Source organism: Erpetoichthys calabaricus, chromosome 9 (assembly GCF_900747795.2).
Source record: "Erpetoichthys calabaricus chromosome 9, fErpCal1.3, whole genome shotgun sequence".
NCBI lineage: Eukaryota > Metazoa > Chordata > Cladistia > Polypteriformes > Polypteridae > Erpetoichthys > Erpetoichthys calabaricus.
In genome coordinates, this window is record NC_041402.2 from 96,574,946 (window position 1) to 96,592,696 (window position 17,751).

Genomic DNA, 17,751 nt, shown 5'->3' on the forward strand with positions numbered 1-17,751 from the left:
AAGTAACCTTCTGTTTTAATTTGTTGTATTCAGTCTCTTAAGCCCTTCAGCTATGTGAGTTTACATAAGATTTGATCTTTTTCTACCCAGAAGATAACATTTTATTCAGATTGTTTTACGCATGAATTACCAAATTATTATTGTTCTACTCCAATTGAAATTGCAATATTATATTGGATACACAGGTAATTCTTTATTTAGTAGCAATTTGAGGACAGTAGAATCATGGTAAATTATAAGCCTCTGTCTCTGGCTAAGATAAAGTTTTGTGTATATATCTCGCAAAAAAAGGACTAAAAGATAGTGACAAATGCATGTAAGGTGCAGTTTATTCATTTAATTTCGATCTTAAAGTTATAGTAGCATGAAGTTAGCATTTTGTTCAACAGCTGTTCTTTGAGAATATGTCTCCATTGATGAATTTGCAGTTAGGGTATACAAATAAATATGCTTGAACTTGAAAGTTTTCTCAATGTAAACATGACAGTGTGTATTTAAGCCTTTAAAATGAATTCTAAATAGGTGATTCAGGGTTAATTAAATCAATGCAAAAAGATATAGCTTTAGATAAGACCCATAGCAATCTGTTTATGATTTTATAAAGTACATTTTATGTTACATTATCATTGGTGTTCAGTATTAAGAATTTCATTTTTATTTTGATCTGTGCACCCATCAGAAAACAAACCTCCTGGATTTGTACCACGGAAGTTTGAATATATGAAGAAGGATTTGCATCGATTGGGTTGCTACTTCAACATTCCCCTCGCCCAGCCACAGAATCCTGCTGAAGTTATGTTTGTCAAAGGTTAGGTTCGATATGATACTTTTTCCCTTTGTTCATTATGTAATTATTAGAATTACTCAGATTTGCTTTTTTTTGTACTTAACAGGAACCCTGCAAGCAATGAGATTTGTGACTGCAACAAATATTCTGCAACCAGAACTGACAGAGGTTTTGTCCCGAGAACTGTGGATGAGAATTTGGAGTCGAGATGAGGATATAACTGAACCTGCTTCTTTTCAAGCAGTAAGTCATCTTCTTACATATGTGCTAAGTAAGTGAAATGCTTAATTAAACTAGAGGCTCACAAAATTTCTCTGCTTAAAAATATTTCATTTTTATTTTGTAAAGATATAAGGAAGTAGCAGAAAGCGTCAAAATGTTGAGGTACCAGCAGATATCTTATCAGCCTTAATTTGGCCAAAAAGCCCGGAAATAAAAGGCACTTTAGTAGCCAATCAAATCTTCTCCATGGGCTACCGGTCATAAAGACTGACAACTACTTCCATGTACAGTTGCATTTTATAATGGAAGAAACAGAAGTGAAGAGTCAGAAGGTGTGGTCCGGGTGCTTCTTCTAGAGGATCTTCTGGGTTTGTGCAAAAAGGAAGACAAGTAAGCTGCTCTGTCACCTCCAAATCATTTCCTTTGTATCCCCTTTGTGACCATCAGGGTGCATAGCAGTGCCCCAAACCCACAGACACAACTACACCACCCAGTCCTGGGTTCAAACACAAGATTTCCATTTACAATACCTCTACCATTCTCCAAATTCTCTTTTGCAATAATATAACAAGTCAATAAATCTGTTTCCTGCTTCCACACCTCCCTCAAGGTCTCGTCCACACTCCTCCTGACTCTTACTGCCCTTACGGGAAACTCTGTTTCTTTTATGCCAGACTCGGTAGTAGTTAAAGTGCCACAGCTTTGCACACTTGAGGCACTTAAGGGTCATATGGAAGTTCTTTAAGGAAGTTATATGCAGCTCCCCCTGGTGGCATGTAAGAACTCTAACAGGGCTGTCCAATGAGACTGCAGTTCCCATCCAGCCCTATGGGTGTCCCACCAGTAGAAGGCTACCACTATGTGTATGGGGGGAATATGACTTTGGGAGGCATACACCTACTGGCCTTCCATTGTGGCCTCCCTTTCATGCCAGAAACCAACTTTCATCCTGGCCGGGATGCCTGTCCATCTAACACAGCATTCGTACCTTGAAATTCTTAACTTTAAACCTTTGAGATTAAAATGCATTCAGTACATTTTATTCTAGTAAATTATATTTAAAAGAAATCTGTAGTCAACAGTTTTACAGCAAAACTATCTAAATTAAAAAAAAAAAAAATTGTTGTAGGATTTCCTGTATTTTTTTAAAAGAAATACATTTGGATGTTAGGCTTAATTTAACGAATATTTAAAAAGGTTGTTTGTGTTTAAGATTGCCAGCAGGGGGCAGTTTGTGTGCATTATAGTCAATAATGCATGGCTTACAGTGCCTTAGGAAAATGCTTGTGGTTTTCTGGATTATCTCTTTTTTTTTTTTCACAGTGAATGTTATTAGACCTTCAACAAGTAACACAAAATGTTGATATGTATGTAATTATTCATGAAAGTTATACAGTATGCATTGCTAGGTGTTAAAAAAAATAAGTAAGTAATTTCTGTTATAACTGCATTCATACATTACAAGTGCATTATTAAAATTTAAGAACCTTTGAGCACAAGTTACTTTCTTCAGATATCGCTCCAGATAGCTACTGTTTTTATTTTTTGTGTTTGTTTTTTCCCCTCAACCATTCTGCTGTAGTATTTATGTATTTTAGATCATTGTCTTTCATAACCCAGATATGCTGACTTGTTATGTTTTTATGAAAAATCTTTGGAAGCTGTCTTCTAGGTTCTGATGCAATTAGGTTCTGGTTCAGGATTATTTTATTAGTACCATGGGTAAAATTATTTTGTAGTACAATAGATTGGCTGTCCTTCTTGACAACAAATAAATAAAAATGGACACACACACGTAGAATTACATTCATGTACAAAAAAAATATGTTTAAATAAGTAACTGAAATTCAGAGTGCAAAGGATGGGAGACATTACTTAAGATAGATTGTCATGCACTTTAGCTGCCTAGAGTACAGAAATGATGGGCTGAGTTGTGTGTCCCCAATTAGCCTACCTGACCATTTAACAATTTGCTCCATTTTGCTTCTTTGTTTAAAACAAAGATTTCCAAATCAAGATACCAGAGAGAGAGAGAGATAAAACAGATTCAATAACAGCACGGTCTTAACAGGGTTTTGTCAACCTGCAAATAAAACTGTTTCCTTAGACAGAATGAATGTTGGTGCACATTTTGCATACACCTTTACAATTTGCCTCAAAATTTAGTTTAGAATCAATTATTGTCCCCAAATATTTGTACAATGTCACACACTCCAAAATTTGACCATTACTATATACTGTACATCTTGATGATTACTGTCATTTTTACTAAAATCATTAATCATGTCCTTAGTTTTAGATACAGTTACAGTGGTGTGAAAAACTATTTGCCCCCTTCCTGATTTCTTATTCTTTTGCATGTTTGTCACACAAAATGTTTCTGATCATCAAACACATTTAACCATTAGTCAAATATAACACAAGTAAACACAAAATGCAGTTTTTAAATGATGGTGTTTATTATTTAGGGAGAAAAAAAATCCAAACCTACATGGCCCTGTGTGAAAAAGTAATTGCCCCCCTTGTTAAAAAATAACCTAACTGTGGTGTATCACACCTAAGTTCAATTTCCGTAGCCACCCCCAGGCCTGATTACTGCCACACCTGTTTCAATCAAGAAATCACTTAAATAGGAGCTGCCTGACACAGAGAAGTAGACCAAAAGCACCTCAAAAGCTAGACATCATGCCAAGATCCAAAGAAATTCAGGAACAAATGAGAACAGAAGTAATTGAGATCTATCAGTCTGGTAAAGGTTATAAAGCCATTTCTAAAGCTTTGGGACTCCAGCGAACCACAGTGAGAGCCATTATCCACAAATGGCAAAAACATGGAACAGTGGTGAACCTTCCCAGGAGTGGCCGGCCGACCAAAATTACCCCAAGAGCTCAGAGACGACTCATCCAAGAGGTCACAAAAGACCCCAGGACAACGTCTAAAGAACTGCAGGCCTCACTTGCCTCAATTAAGGTCAGTGTTCACGACTCCACCATAAGAAAGAGACTGGGCAAAAACGGCCTGCATGGCAGATTTCCAAGACGCAAACCACTGTTAAGCAAAAAGAACATTAGGGCTCGTCTCAATTTTGCTAAGAAACATCTCAATGATTGCCAAGACTTTTGGGAAAATACCTTGTGGACCGATGAGTCAAAAGTTGAACTTTTTGGAAGGCAAATGTCCCGTTACATCTGGCGTAAAAGGAACACAGCATTTCAGAAAAAGAACATCATACCAACAGTAAAATATGGTGGTGGTAGTGTGATGGTCTGGGGTTGTTTTGCTGCTTCAGGACCTGGAAGGCTTGCTGTGATAGATGGAACCATGAATTCTACTGTCTACCAAAAAATCCTGAAGGAGAATGTCCGGCCATCTGTTCGTCAACTCAAGCTGAAGCGATCTTGGGTGCTGCAACAGGACAATGACCCAAAACACACCAGCAAATCCACCTCTGAATGGCTGAAGAAAAACAAAATGAAGACTTTGGAGTGGCCTAGTCAAAGTCCTGACCTGAATCCAATTGAGATGCTATGGCATGACCTTAAAAAGGCGGTTCATGCTAGAAAACCCTCATCCTTGTGGAGTGCCAGTTGAGGAGCAGACCTGGTTAGACAAATTGTCATTTACCCTTATTTTCTGTGTCCTGTTTGTTAAAAAAAATTCAGTACCAGCCCGCAATGTTATTCCCAAAGTTAAATTGTCCTAAGAACCTTCTGCTTAAAATGTGTAGTTCAGTTGTTTTAAAAGCAAATGAAAAATGTGCAAATAAAAGTGTAGAATGTGACCCATTACCTCTAAATGTTTGAGCACAAACTTTAACAGTATAACAGTGGCATATAATCTGTATTACTAAACGACAGTTGTATATATGCACGGACGCAGGACGCATCGAAGTGCACACACACTGCGACTCAGTGCCCCAGAGTCAAACCTAGCGGCTTCCCAGACTCAGTAGGTAGCACCCAAACAACACAACACAACCTGTAAACTAAACTTCAGGTCACAATACAACTGCCGCCCGAACGCGCACACCACCGCATATAAAACCTTCGTTTAGTAATGTTTACGAAGGTTGTATATATGCATGGATGCCAGACGCAACCTGTGCCAAAAGCGCACTCGCACAGTGCCCAACAGTCAGGAGTGAAGTGATGAATAATGTGCTGCTTGGGATTGTACAAACCGCTGTACGCGCCAAACCAGATCCCCGGGGATTACATTTCATAGGTAAGGCTGAACAATTGTTTTGGTTATATTTGGCCGTTAGAAAATCCTGTTTTATAATCTTTACTTTAGCTAAGCTAGCAAAGCTATGCATTTATGTGCTCAAGTGAGCCTCCAAACAACGTTTTGGCTAAACGTATTTAGTCACTATGTAGATTGTTGTTAGCTGTTAACATTTCTCAAACTTGATGATGGTTTTTTCTCAAGGAGCACATTGAGGAAACACAGTTTGAAATTGACAACCATCATTTTATGCTCATGTCTTTAGTTGTGTCTGTCTTCCACAAACTAAGGCTGCACCATATTGCCAGACTGAATACTCTCAAATTACAAGATCTGAGTGAGCGAGAGGAGTGTAAGTCTGGAGGAGATCAGTGAGGTTGTAGAGAGCTTTAAATGTTAAGAGCGGTATTTAGTATTGTATTCTGTAGTTAACTGGGAGCCAGTGAAGTTGAGAGAGAATAGGTGTAATATGTTCAGTGGATTTACAACAGCAGGATATTATCCTGGCAGCAGAATTTTGATGAAGTTCTAAGCAATTGATAAGTTTTTGTGGGATGCCAGATAGAATACCATTACATTAATCTATACGTGACGTGACTTGGGCATTAAACAATATTTCAGTACTGTGTTGCGTAAGAACAGGACAAAGTCTGGAAATGTTTCGAAGATAGAAGTAGGCAGTCCCCGAAATGTTACTTATATGGGAGGAATGGTTAATAATAATAATAATATTAAATAATAATTATAATTATTATTATTATTAATTGCCATTATTAGTGTATAAATAGATATAAATAATTGCATTTAAATGATTCACCAAAATCTGTTGTATGTAAATGATACTGTTTTAAATGTTATTGTTTTTTCATCAGAAAACCCAGTTTCCACGTCTACCTGTATTAGTTTAAATGGCACTTTTGCCACTCGCAATAAGGCTGACGTATCGTGTCTACTGGGAAACACAGTGAATGCGGCGTCTATCTATATATGTGTATGTATTTAAACTTGAGGTAGTGGTGACTGGTGACTACTGACAGTGCCAGCAGTCAGCTACTCCACAGTTCCTGCGGTCAGGGGTTCAATTATGATTCCTAACAGCAAACGACTTCTAGCTAACAACACACCCATAGAAAAACAAAAACGAGACTGCATGGATAAAAACAATGAACGAAGGCGCCTACGACGCGCTTCTGAAACACCAGAACCAAACCAGTCATGACTCCAAAAAGAAACAGCTTTACTACAAATATGTTTATTTCATTAAATGAAAACTTTCCCAGGATGCTCCCACCCTCCATGATCTTGCATCCCTACAAAGATTGGAGGGAACAGAAAGTAATTGCGATTCTTTAGAGAATTGGGGGTTTACTGGTATTCCCCTATTTGGTCTGTAAGCAAACTACATAGGATCTAGTGCATGTTCAGCTTTTCTTTAACATTTCTGTCTTTGTAAACTTTTAAAATGATTTCATTAAAATTTATGCGAGAGTCACTGACCTAAATCATTAAGGGTTTTGGGGGAACTGGTTTTTGGAACAAGGACCACCATAGCATCCTTCTAGACCTTTGGTACTTGTTGTTTATATAAAGACTGATTTAAAATGTAATGAAATATAGAGCTTAGTTCTTTTGCACAAAATTTATTGGTGCAACTGCAAATGTTGTCAGGGCCGACTCATTCCTAATCTTACAGAGGAGAAAAACCTTGCCTCATCTTTTTGTCCTATTTTATAATGCTGACCTTCTACCAGATTCTCACTCAATTCTTGAATATCATTGCTGAAATCATGGGTGTTAAAATGATTGTAAAACAATTAAAAGCATTAGCAAGTTCTCTATCTGAATTAAAAACCTTCCAGTGTAATATGAGAATTATTTTTGTTCCTTAATTCTGCTATGGTTTTCATACTGTTCTAAGCTGATCCAAGTTTATTTGCAGCCATCATATTCTGTAGCTTAGATTTGTAGTTTTCTTTTGCCTTTAGAATTTTGGAGCTATTTGCAGCTGTTTTGCAGCTATGTGCCTCATTTAAAAGCATGTTTCTTTTTCTGTAAACTCAGTTTAAAAGATTTGGTCATCCATGGTTTGTTATTTGGATTTAATTTGACTTGCTTACAAGGGATGATCATGTCTGTACAGAAAGCAACATATGAGCATGTTATATCAACAAGTCCATCCAAATTGTCCCCACAAGATTCTTTAAAAATATCCTAGTCGGTGCAATCATAGCATTCCCAAAGGCAAGCCACGGATTCATCCGACCAGACTTTAATGTTTGTTGTTTGTATATTTTCTCATTTTAAAACAGATTTTATATGTATGGAGTAAAAATATGCATTTATGATCCGATGAGCCCAGTGGAGGCAGTAGAAAGGCATTATATGCATCCTTTACTGACCCATAGGAAAGATTCAATGTCTTATCCTTTCTGGTTGGATAGGATACATACTGGTGAAAGTTTATACAGCATCTTTTTAAGTGAAGTATGATTAAAATCCCCCAGTAAAAACTTTGGTGCATCAAGTGAAACTGATTGAAGGTTTTGCACTGTGTTAGAAATAATGCTAGAAGCAGATATACTGTAGCTTTGAGTTTTGGGTGAATATAAACCACAGCTGAAAAGATTTGAGGAAACTCCCGAAGCAGTTAAAAATGGTGTATGGAAACAGATAAAAGTTTGACATACAAATGCATTCCCAATAACAAGAGTTGAAATATCACTTGTTGAAAAACAAACATACCCCACTGCCGTAAGTTTTTCAAGTCATTTCTGCCTTTCGGTCCAGTCCTAGAGGCGCTCCAAACTCCGTGATATGCAGGTGATTATCTAGTTGTACTCAATTAGCCAAATCTCCATAAAGGCCAAGATGCGACAGTCTCTGTAGTCCTTCTGAAACCGAATGTTTGCTTGTAGTTTGTCCACTTTGTTCCTCAGGGACCAGACATTACCCCTGATAATTGAAAGTCGAGGGATCCATGTGTTAAGTTGTTTTCTTATCTGTAGTCTTAACACCTCCTTGTTTGCCCTGTTTTCTCTCTTTTGGCTTTTTAAACTCGTGTTTCATTAGATTTCCTCAATAAAGAAACCAGTAAATGCAGAAAGATATCTGTCAGACTGGCAAAGCTTGCAGTGTTTAACTGCAGTAGACTGCACCTAGTATACTTTATCTGGTCTTGTTCAAGTGCCATTTTAAAACACAATGCTTAAATTATATAAAATAAAAAATAATATTAAAAACTTTAAAATTACAAAAAATATAAAACATGCTCATGCACATGTGCCCACTGTCTTGACCTGGAATCGCCAAACCATAACGCTACCTTTAACATGTCTGGCAATGGGTAAAATGGGTAACAGGTTCTTAACTCTTTGAGGGCTGAATATTTTTTCCAAAAAAAAAAGCAGTTTCTGAAAAGCAATGGCTTCACACAGAAATCAACATGAAACGTCTGTTGCTGCATGCTGTTGCTGCCAGTTTGCCAAGAATATGCGGCAGGCTTGCAGCCAGGCTGTCTTTGCGTGGCTGGGACATGGTCGCAGTGCATTGCAATCTGGTTTCTACCTCTAATCATTGTTAAGTGGCAGTCTTCCCTGGTGAACATTGTCAGTACAACGATTAGCTGGGGATCAATCAGCTGAAGCTGGAACCTCACATTCATTTTCAATCACTTGTATTACACAGAGTTAATATAGAATGCTGCTTTAGGCTTTCTGTAGATGCAATTGGGATTATTTTAGCCAAAAGTTGTCCATGGAACATTGTTCAGGCGGACAAACCAAGTGCATTTTGGCAAAGTGAGCTGATCACTTAGGCTTGTTAGTATAGTAAGGAGTGGTGTCTGCATTTCTGCTTTACCATAAATCTCATCTTTTCCAAGTGCTATTTTGATAGTGGAGTTATGAACTTTGGCTAGGTTTAGGTGAAATACAATCTGTAGATGTTGCTCTATACACCATTATGGAAAGTTCCTGAGATTTTTGCCTGACACCCACCCATAGAAAGATTCAATAATGTGTCATACATTCACCATTTGTATAGCACGGCTCTGGCTGTGTTTCAGAGAGCCTTAGAAGCAACTATTTCAACCCTTTCCAAAGTGACAAACCACTACCTTTTCTCTAAAGGTTTTGTAGAAGTCTTTAAATAGTGGCATGATGTGCCTCTAGAATCTTCTGATGGCAAAAAACAAATTTAGCTCAGTTTGTATGTTTCAGGGTTAAGTTAAACCAAGCCTAACAGATGGCAATTATTCTAGCAGTATGATCTGAACAAATATTTTATTTTAAACAAATGAATTAAGAATTTCTGCTATTTTTTTCCACACAGGCTTTTCTCTATATACTGCCAGGGTACAATGTATGAAAACATCTTGCTGAATTCACTGTAATAATAAAACAGATCTCACAGTGGCTAAATACTTTTTTACAGAAACATTACACATGTCTCTTGCATTGTCCATTCTTTATATTGGTGTGAGCAACTTTGCGTACTTCCTGTCTTCATCTTGGCAGAAATGTACCTCCATTTCTGTGTGTCTCAGTTATCAGTTTTTTTTTTTAATTCTTGCAATAACTATTTTGTTCCACATGTCAATGAAATAATTTTATTACAAAGGTAAGGAGCAGTACAGAAATTGTTTACAATTAAAATGAATTCTGCAGTAATAAATCTCATCAGCATTTCTAACTTTTGAAATTGTTGCTTATTTCTGAGCTAGGTCTTGTTTGTTAAGTTAATCATGCAGCTCAGCTAATAAGACAGGAAAAAAATAAAGTGAAATGTTGCTTGAACAATAAAATTAACATTTGTATTATTATATACTTTTATACTTCATCTATGGTTTCAGACTGGCTGAGCTAGGAATACGATGGAAAGTATCTGCAATATACTTGTCTGAGAAAAGCTAGAGGCAGTAATAAATAGCAGGCTATGTACTTTCAGTTCATGTAAATAGCTGAGACTAGTAAAATACAGTATAAATATTTCTTCAGATATGAGTAAGGGGTCCAGAATTACTAGATGTAAAAATGAATTGCCCTCAAAGACAATTCTTTGAAAACAGAAACACAACCATCAGCAGACAGTGCAGATGAAAGACCAAAATCTCTGTATAAAATTACTTTCAGAGAAGGAAAAACAGCCAATAGTATGGTGTGTTGATTTAAATTGAAAAAGAAGGATTCAAACAAATTTAAAAATAGGTTAGTAATCATAGAAGTGATTTATTATTGTTTAATCTTTATTTAGCAAACACCATTTCCCAAGGCAACTTTCAAGGACAAATCAGACAAAGTGACATCATAAACATTTTAAGCAGGTAAAGTACTACTCTCACAATGAGGAAAAAAAAACCTCTAGGGTTTAGTTAGTAATGTTGTCTGTTATTAGAGTCACTTTGTCTTTCTGTGCATTATTGCCGGCATACTGTTATCTTCTCATGTTTCCAACTTTCCTTTCTAATGTGTCTCCTTTAAGTCTTCAACTCTACCTTGGATCTTGCATGGCTTCTGTTGCTTAAAATTAGCTGCAAAACACCAAATAACACTACAACAGGAGGAGGAAAGCAGCTAGTTCATCCTGACAATAATCAAGAATCAGTTAAAATATTTTGTCATGTTATCTGCCTTCAAGAAAATCCACTCATCTGTGTTCACAAAGAATTGCTATTGAGGATTTCCTTATAAGGATTTTGAAGGTCTGGTGGCCACAAATATACATATTTTGTCCTGCTATAATTCAGCAAGTACAGATATTCTTGGAATAGAACTAAACAGATTTCCCTGAATTAAAGTGCATTTTAATAGTTGTTTAGATTTTTCTATTATGTTCATTTGTGTAAAACATCGGAAGCATTTTACAAATTCATCTGTTTTCATTGTCTGCATGAAATCATCTAAATGCTGTAAGTGAAATGAACTGTTCTCAGATTTTGAGGAAAATGTCTTTTTGGAATTAGTATCAATATGTTTATAATCTATTAATATTGATCCTTAAACTTGTGTGTTCGGATTGCTCTTTAGATTTCATGTAATTATTAATGAATGCATCAGTATTGTTTTAATTTGCATACTATAATTAGAACCTGCTAGAAATGTAGATATTGTGAAACTATCGAAAATTGTGTTGTTTTAATATTGGTGGTGATTCAGCACATTTAGTTGTAGTAATTTCTTATACTAATGTTTGGTGATACTTCCCAACTTTAAAGTTTATTTTGTATATACTGACTGTTAAAGATGAGGAGTGATTACAAACCAGAGCTTAAGTGTAACTTGCAGAGATTTTGCACGAAAGAAAGAGATAGAGACTGGAACCTTAGATTGAAACAGTGTTCTCTTAGAACATCAGAGGGCAGGCAACCCAGCAAATGCCAGAAGTGAGAAAATAAAAGGCCATAGTGAGCTGGTAAAAGACACCAAAATAGCTCATAGCCTTAGATGACAGAATATCCCACCAATTTTATCCAGTCCTCATTTTAGTGATTTTGAAGTCTAGAACTAACCCCCACTCTAATTCCAACTCCCATAAAACAGTCAATCTGTATTCAGGGTCACAGGGAACTGTTTCCTAACCTGGCCAAAAATAAAAGACTCTCTGATCCTCATTCAAATAGGCCAATTTTTTTTATAAAACTAAAAATTACTTTATATACTCGCGGATAAGTTCTCCCACGGATAAGTAGTGGCTTGATTTTACCGTATAATTTGTGGAATGTTATAATGTCGGTTGTATAAATTGAATACGGAAAACTCACGCTATTGGTCCAAGAGATTATGATATGCTAACGCCCACCTGAGAGAGTAACCACGGTGCACACTGCCTTTTTTTATTTCTATGTATTGTGTCTACATGACCACATGGTAATACCCAAACTATTCCGAAACAACATTTGCACTTATTTGTGTTTTTTGTATCTCACATCCTCATACACCTTTATCATAAGAGCATCCCTTGTCTACGATGTAGCGTTCTATCAGAAGAAAATATAAAGCTAGTTTTAAATTAAATGTTGTTGAAGTAGCAAAAGAAATTGGTAACTGTGCTGCAGCAACAAAATTCAATGCATCTGAGAAACTGATGCAAAATTGGAGGAAGCAAATAGATGTAGATAAAAAAATTGTAAGTGTCGCATTTTTGAACGGGCGTATAAGTTGGGGGTCTGATTTTATGACTGTTTTTTCGGGTTTCAAGACCCAACTTATACATATGAGTATATATGGTAGGAAAATTTCCCAAAACCTTTTTAGAAACATTAAATTATCCTTGCTTTGCTTGGTAAATTTATCTAATTTAAAATGAAATATTAAGCATATTATGCAGGGCTATACCAAGCAGAGGTGGGAAAATGTGATATATTCATTGGTGTAAGAAGGCTGTATTTCTCCAGATAAAAATCCAAAACTAATATTGCTGAAGTTTTGCTTACTTTTGTATGAAATATGTTCACAGTTGTCTTTTTGTTTATAATTAATGAAACTTCAGTACCATCTTTTTTGTACAGAGAATTTAAATCGTGCTACAGAAGTTTTGCTTACTTTTGTATGAAATATGTTCACAGTTGTTGTTTTTTTTATAATTAATGAAACTTCAGTACCATCTTTTTTGTACAGAGAATTTAAACCTTGCTACAGATGTTTATGTAGCAAAAAGTTAGGTAAGAGTAAATACACTGACCTATTTTATGTTTGTTTATTGTATTATAATAAGGTTTTATTTTTCTTCTGTAGGTAGCCACTGCCATAGGACTTTCTAAAGATCAGGCAATCAAACTTATTGAATTTTCTAAATCTCAAGAAGTCAAAGACAGCCTGAAATCTACAACCCAAGAAGCACTTGACAATGGGGTGTGTATGATTATTTTTCATCCAGTTGTTAGTTTATTGGATACGTAGAAGTTAATAATAATTTCTATTCATTTTTTGTTTATATCACTCATCTGCCCTTTATTTTTTACCTGTGGTTTGATATCTTTTGTCTCACATCTTTTCTTACCACCATTTGTGTTTGACTCAACAAACCTAACCTTTCTCCTATAGGCATTTGGTTTCCCATTTATCATTGCACATGTTAATAGTAAGAAAGAAGTATTCTTTGGCTCAGACAGAATGGAGCTACTGGCTCATTGCCTTGGTAGGTATTGCTTTCTTTACATGAGATTGATGTGAAATGTAATGATTAGAGCTGTTACCTGGACTAAAAATTGAGACTTCAGTGTTGCATGTAATGTAGAGAAAAGCCAAGCAAAATGACACCTATTATTGGCTAACTAAAAAGATTACAATATGCAAGCTTTCGAGGCAACTCAGGCCCCTTCTTCTTGCCTGAAGAAGGGGCCTGAGTTGCCTTGAAAGCTTGCATATTGTAATCTTTTTAGTTAGCCAATAAAAGGTGTCATTTTGCTTGGCTTTTCTCTACATTCATAATGGCTAACACGGTACAACACCCTAATGTTGCATATAAGAAATATATATTTGTTTGAATATACCTGAATATAAGTTAATATTTAGATGGGTATATGTCACTGAAAAGTGTAGTTTTCAGAATACATTATTTACATAATGTTCACATTGGTTAGGTGGTGGCACTGTTGTAGAACAAATAAAACCAATTCAATAGGTCTGTGATTACTGATAAAAGATCCTTTAATTGGTTAGTTAACAAGAATAAACATTCTTTAGTACTTCTCATTACCTCCAATTCTTTACCTTTTTTTTTTTTTTTTTTTTTTTTTTTAATCTCTGCTCTTCTCGTAAATTAGTTGTGTTAAGGCACCATCCTCTCTGTTAGTAGGTTGAGAAACACTGAAAAGCTGCATGATTTACTGCACTTAGTCATTCAACTGATGGGATATCAGAACCTGCAGGTTTTATTAATATCAGTTAAATTTTGTCCTGTGGGACCCTGGAAGCAGCTGATAGGTACCGGCAGGCCAAGCGGAATGCGGCTTTGGTGGTTGCTGAGGCAAAAACTCGGGCGTGGGAGGAGTTTGGGGAAGCCATGGAGAACGACTTTCGGACGGCTTCGAGGAGATTCTGGTCCACCATCCGGCGTCTCAGGAAGGGGAAGCAGTGCAGTGTCAACACTGTATATGGTGGGGATGGTGCGCTGCTGACCTCGACTCAGGACGTTGTGGGTCGGTGGGGGGAGTACTTCGAAGACCTCCTCAATCCCATTAACATGCCTTCCAATGAGGAAGCAGAGCTTGGGGACTCAGAGGTGGGCTCCCCCATCTCTGGGACTGAGGTCTCCGAGGTGGTCAAAAAACTCCTTGGTGGCAGGGCCCCAGGGGTGGATGAGATACGCCCGGAGTTCCTCAAGGCTCTGGATGTTGTAGGACTGTCTTGGTTGACACGCCTCTGCAACATCGCATGGACATCAGGGACAGTGCCTCTGGATTGGCAGACCGGGGTGGTAGTCCCCCTCTTTAAGAAGGGGGGATCGGAGGGTGTGTTCCAACTACAGAGGGATCACACTCCTCAGCCTCCCTGGAAAAGTCTATTCAGGGGTCCTGGAGAGGAGGGTCCGTCGGATAGTCGAGCCTCGGATTCAGGAGGAACAGTGTGGTTTTCGTCCTGGTCGCGGAACAGTGGACCAGCTCTATACCCTTAGCAGGGTCCTGGAGGGTGCATGGGAGTTTGCCCAACCAGTCTACATGTGTTTTGTGGACTTGGAAAAGGCATTCGACCGTGTCCCTCGGGGAATCCTGTGGGGGGTACTCCGAGAGTATGGGGTACCGGCCCCCCTGATAAGGGCTGTTCGGTCCCTGTACGATCGGTGCCAGAGCTTGGTCCGCATTGCCGGCAGTAAGTCGAACCCGTTTCCAGTGAGAGTTGTACTCCGCCAGGGCTGCCCTTTGTCACCGATTCTGTTCATAACTTTTATGGACAGAATTTCTAGGCGCAGCCCGGGCGTTGAGGGGGTCCGGTTTGGTGGGCTTAGGATTGGGTCACTGCTTTTTGCAGATGATGTTGTCCTGTTTGCTTCATCAGGCCGTGATCTTCAGGTCTCTCTGGATCGGTTCGCAGCCGAGTGTGAAGCGGCTGGGATGAGAATCAGCACCTCCAAATCTGAGACCATGGTCCTCAGCCGGAAAAGGGTGGAGTGCCCTCTCAGGGTTGGTAGCGAGATCCTGCCCCAAGTGGAGGAATTCAAGTATCTCGGGGTCTTGTTCACGAGTGAGGGAAGAATGGAGCGTGAGATCGACAGGCGGATCGGTGCGGCATCCGCAGTAATGCGGGCGCTGCATCGGTCTGTCGTGGTGAAAAAAGAGCTGAGCCGCAAGGCGAAGCTCTCAATTTACCAGTCAATCTATGTTCCTACCCTCACCTATGGTCATGAGCTATGGGTAGTGACCGAAAGAATGAGATCGCGAATACAAGCGGCTCAAATGAGTTTCCTCCGCAGGGTGTCTGGGCTTTCCCTTAAAGATAGGGTGAGAAGCTCAGTCATCCGGGAGGGGCTCAGAGTAGAGCCGCTGCTCCTCCGCATCGAGAAGAGTCAGATGAGGTGGCTCGGGCATCTGATCAGGATGCCTCCTGGATGCCTCCCTGGTGAGGTGTTCCGGGCACGTCTAACCGGGAGGAAGCCCCGGGGAAGACCCAGGACACGTTGGAGGGACTATGTGTCTCGACTGGCCTGGGAACGCCTCGGGATTCTCCCGGAAGAGCTAGAAGAAGTGGCCGGGGAGAGGGAAGTCTGGGCATCTCTGCTCAAGCTGCTGCCCCCGCGACCCGACCTCGGATAAGCGGGAGATGGATGGATGAAATTTATCAAACCAAAAATATATCCCTAGATACAGTAGATGTGTGAAAACAGCAAAGTTATATGGTGAGCACTGTATGAAAAGTGCAAAAGTCAATATACAGTGGGTACGGAAAGTATTCAGACCCCCTTCAATTTTTCACTCTTTGTTATATTGCAGCCATTTGCTAAAATCATTTAAATTAATTTTTTTCCTCATTAATGTACACACAGCACCCCATATTGACAGACAAAAAAAAGAATTTTTGAAATTGTTGCAGATTTATTAAAAAAGAAAAACTGAAATATCACATGGTCCTAAGTATTCAGACCCTTTGCTCAGTATTTAGTAGAAGCACCCTTTTGAGCTAATATAGCCATGAGTCTTCTTGGGAAAGATGCAACAAGTTTTTCACACCTGGATTTGGGGATCCTCTGCCATTCCTCCTTGCAGATCCTCTCCAGTTCTGTCAGGTTGGATGGTAAACGTTGGTGGACAGCCATTTTTAGGTCTCTCCAGAGATTCTCAATTGGGTTTAAGTCAGGGCTCTGGCTGGGCCATTCAAGAACAGTCACAGAGTTGTTGTGAAGCCACTCCTTCGTTATTTTAGCTGTGTGCTTAGGGTCATTGTCTTGTTGGAAAGTAAACCTTCAGCCCAGTCTGAGGTCCTTAGCACTCTGGAGAAGGTTTTTGTCCAGGATATCCCTGTACTTGGCCGCATTCATCTTTCCCTCGATTGCAACCAGTCGTCCTGTCCCTGCAGCTGAAAAACACCCCCACAGCATGATGCTGCCACCGCCATGCTTCACTGTGGGGACTGTATTGGACAAGTGATGAGCAGTGCCTGGTTGTCTCCACACATACCGCTTAGAATTAAGGCCAAAAAGTTCTATCTTGGTCTCATCAGACCAGAGAATCTTATTTCTCACCATCTCAGAGTCCTTCAGGTGTCTTTTAGCAAACTCCATGCGGGCTGTCATGTGTCTTGCACTGAGGAGATGTGTGGTATGTGTGGAGTAAAGATTATAGATAGCAGTAATAATCAATTATAGATTGTAGTTACATTTTTATTGATTGTGTATAACTTGTGTATTACATCTGTAGTTTGGATTATTTGAGAGTTTAAATATAAATGCCACTAAATCAGCTTAGACAAAATTAAATATTAAAACCACCTTTGGCCAAACTTATAAATACAATTCAGTGATGAATAAAAACTGACATGTAAACTCAGTCGTCATGTATAATTAACCTAAAACCTTTAGATATATAATAATAAAATATTACATTGCTTTAACAAAAATATGAACAGTATGAAAATATACTATGCCAAAAATTTGTTTTCCCTGAAGCAGTGGTTCACTTTGTAGAAAACCATGCGTATGGGACATGTGACATTTTATTAAGAAATTTATATGCAGTGCACAGAAACAGTTTCTTGTTCCTGGGAGTTATCTGGTAAAGCCCTTAGTGACTGGTAACATAACTAGCTATGCACTGTGACACCAGTTCCAAAGTTGAAGCCATACATACCAGCTGACAGGGTGAAACTGGCCAAGAAGATGGATAGAAACATGTGAAAGACAACTCAGGCAGGCTACTTTAAAATGCTGACATTTGCTGAATCAGTATATGCCCAGAATGACCAACAGCTACTGTCTGCAGAAGCCATGAGAACAGAGGAAGGTGTTATTTGGGCATAGTCCAAAAATAACATAGACGGCTCTGTTGTAAGTTGCCCATACTTGGCAAATATGTGAATATTTGAGTGTTT

General features: G+C 38.4%; 1 protein-coding gene across 1 annotated transcript in view; it reads left to right on the forward strand.

Moving 5' to 3' along the window:
* The window catches only part of gstk1 (glutathione S-transferase kappa 1), a 60,390-nt gene that overhangs the window by 16,185 nt on the left and 26,454 nt on the right, over window positions 1–17,751 (forward strand). Inside the window, exons 3-6 of the mRNA XM_028809980.2 lie at window positions 680–808; window positions 894–1,030; window positions 12,964–13,080; window positions 13,273–13,366. Coding sequence (XP_028665813.1) covers window positions 680–808; window positions 894–1,030; window positions 12,964–13,080; window positions 13,273–13,366 — 477 coding nt within the window. The remainder of the gene's footprint in view (window positions 1–679; window positions 809–893; window positions 1,031–12,963; window positions 13,081–13,272; window positions 13,367–17,751) is intronic.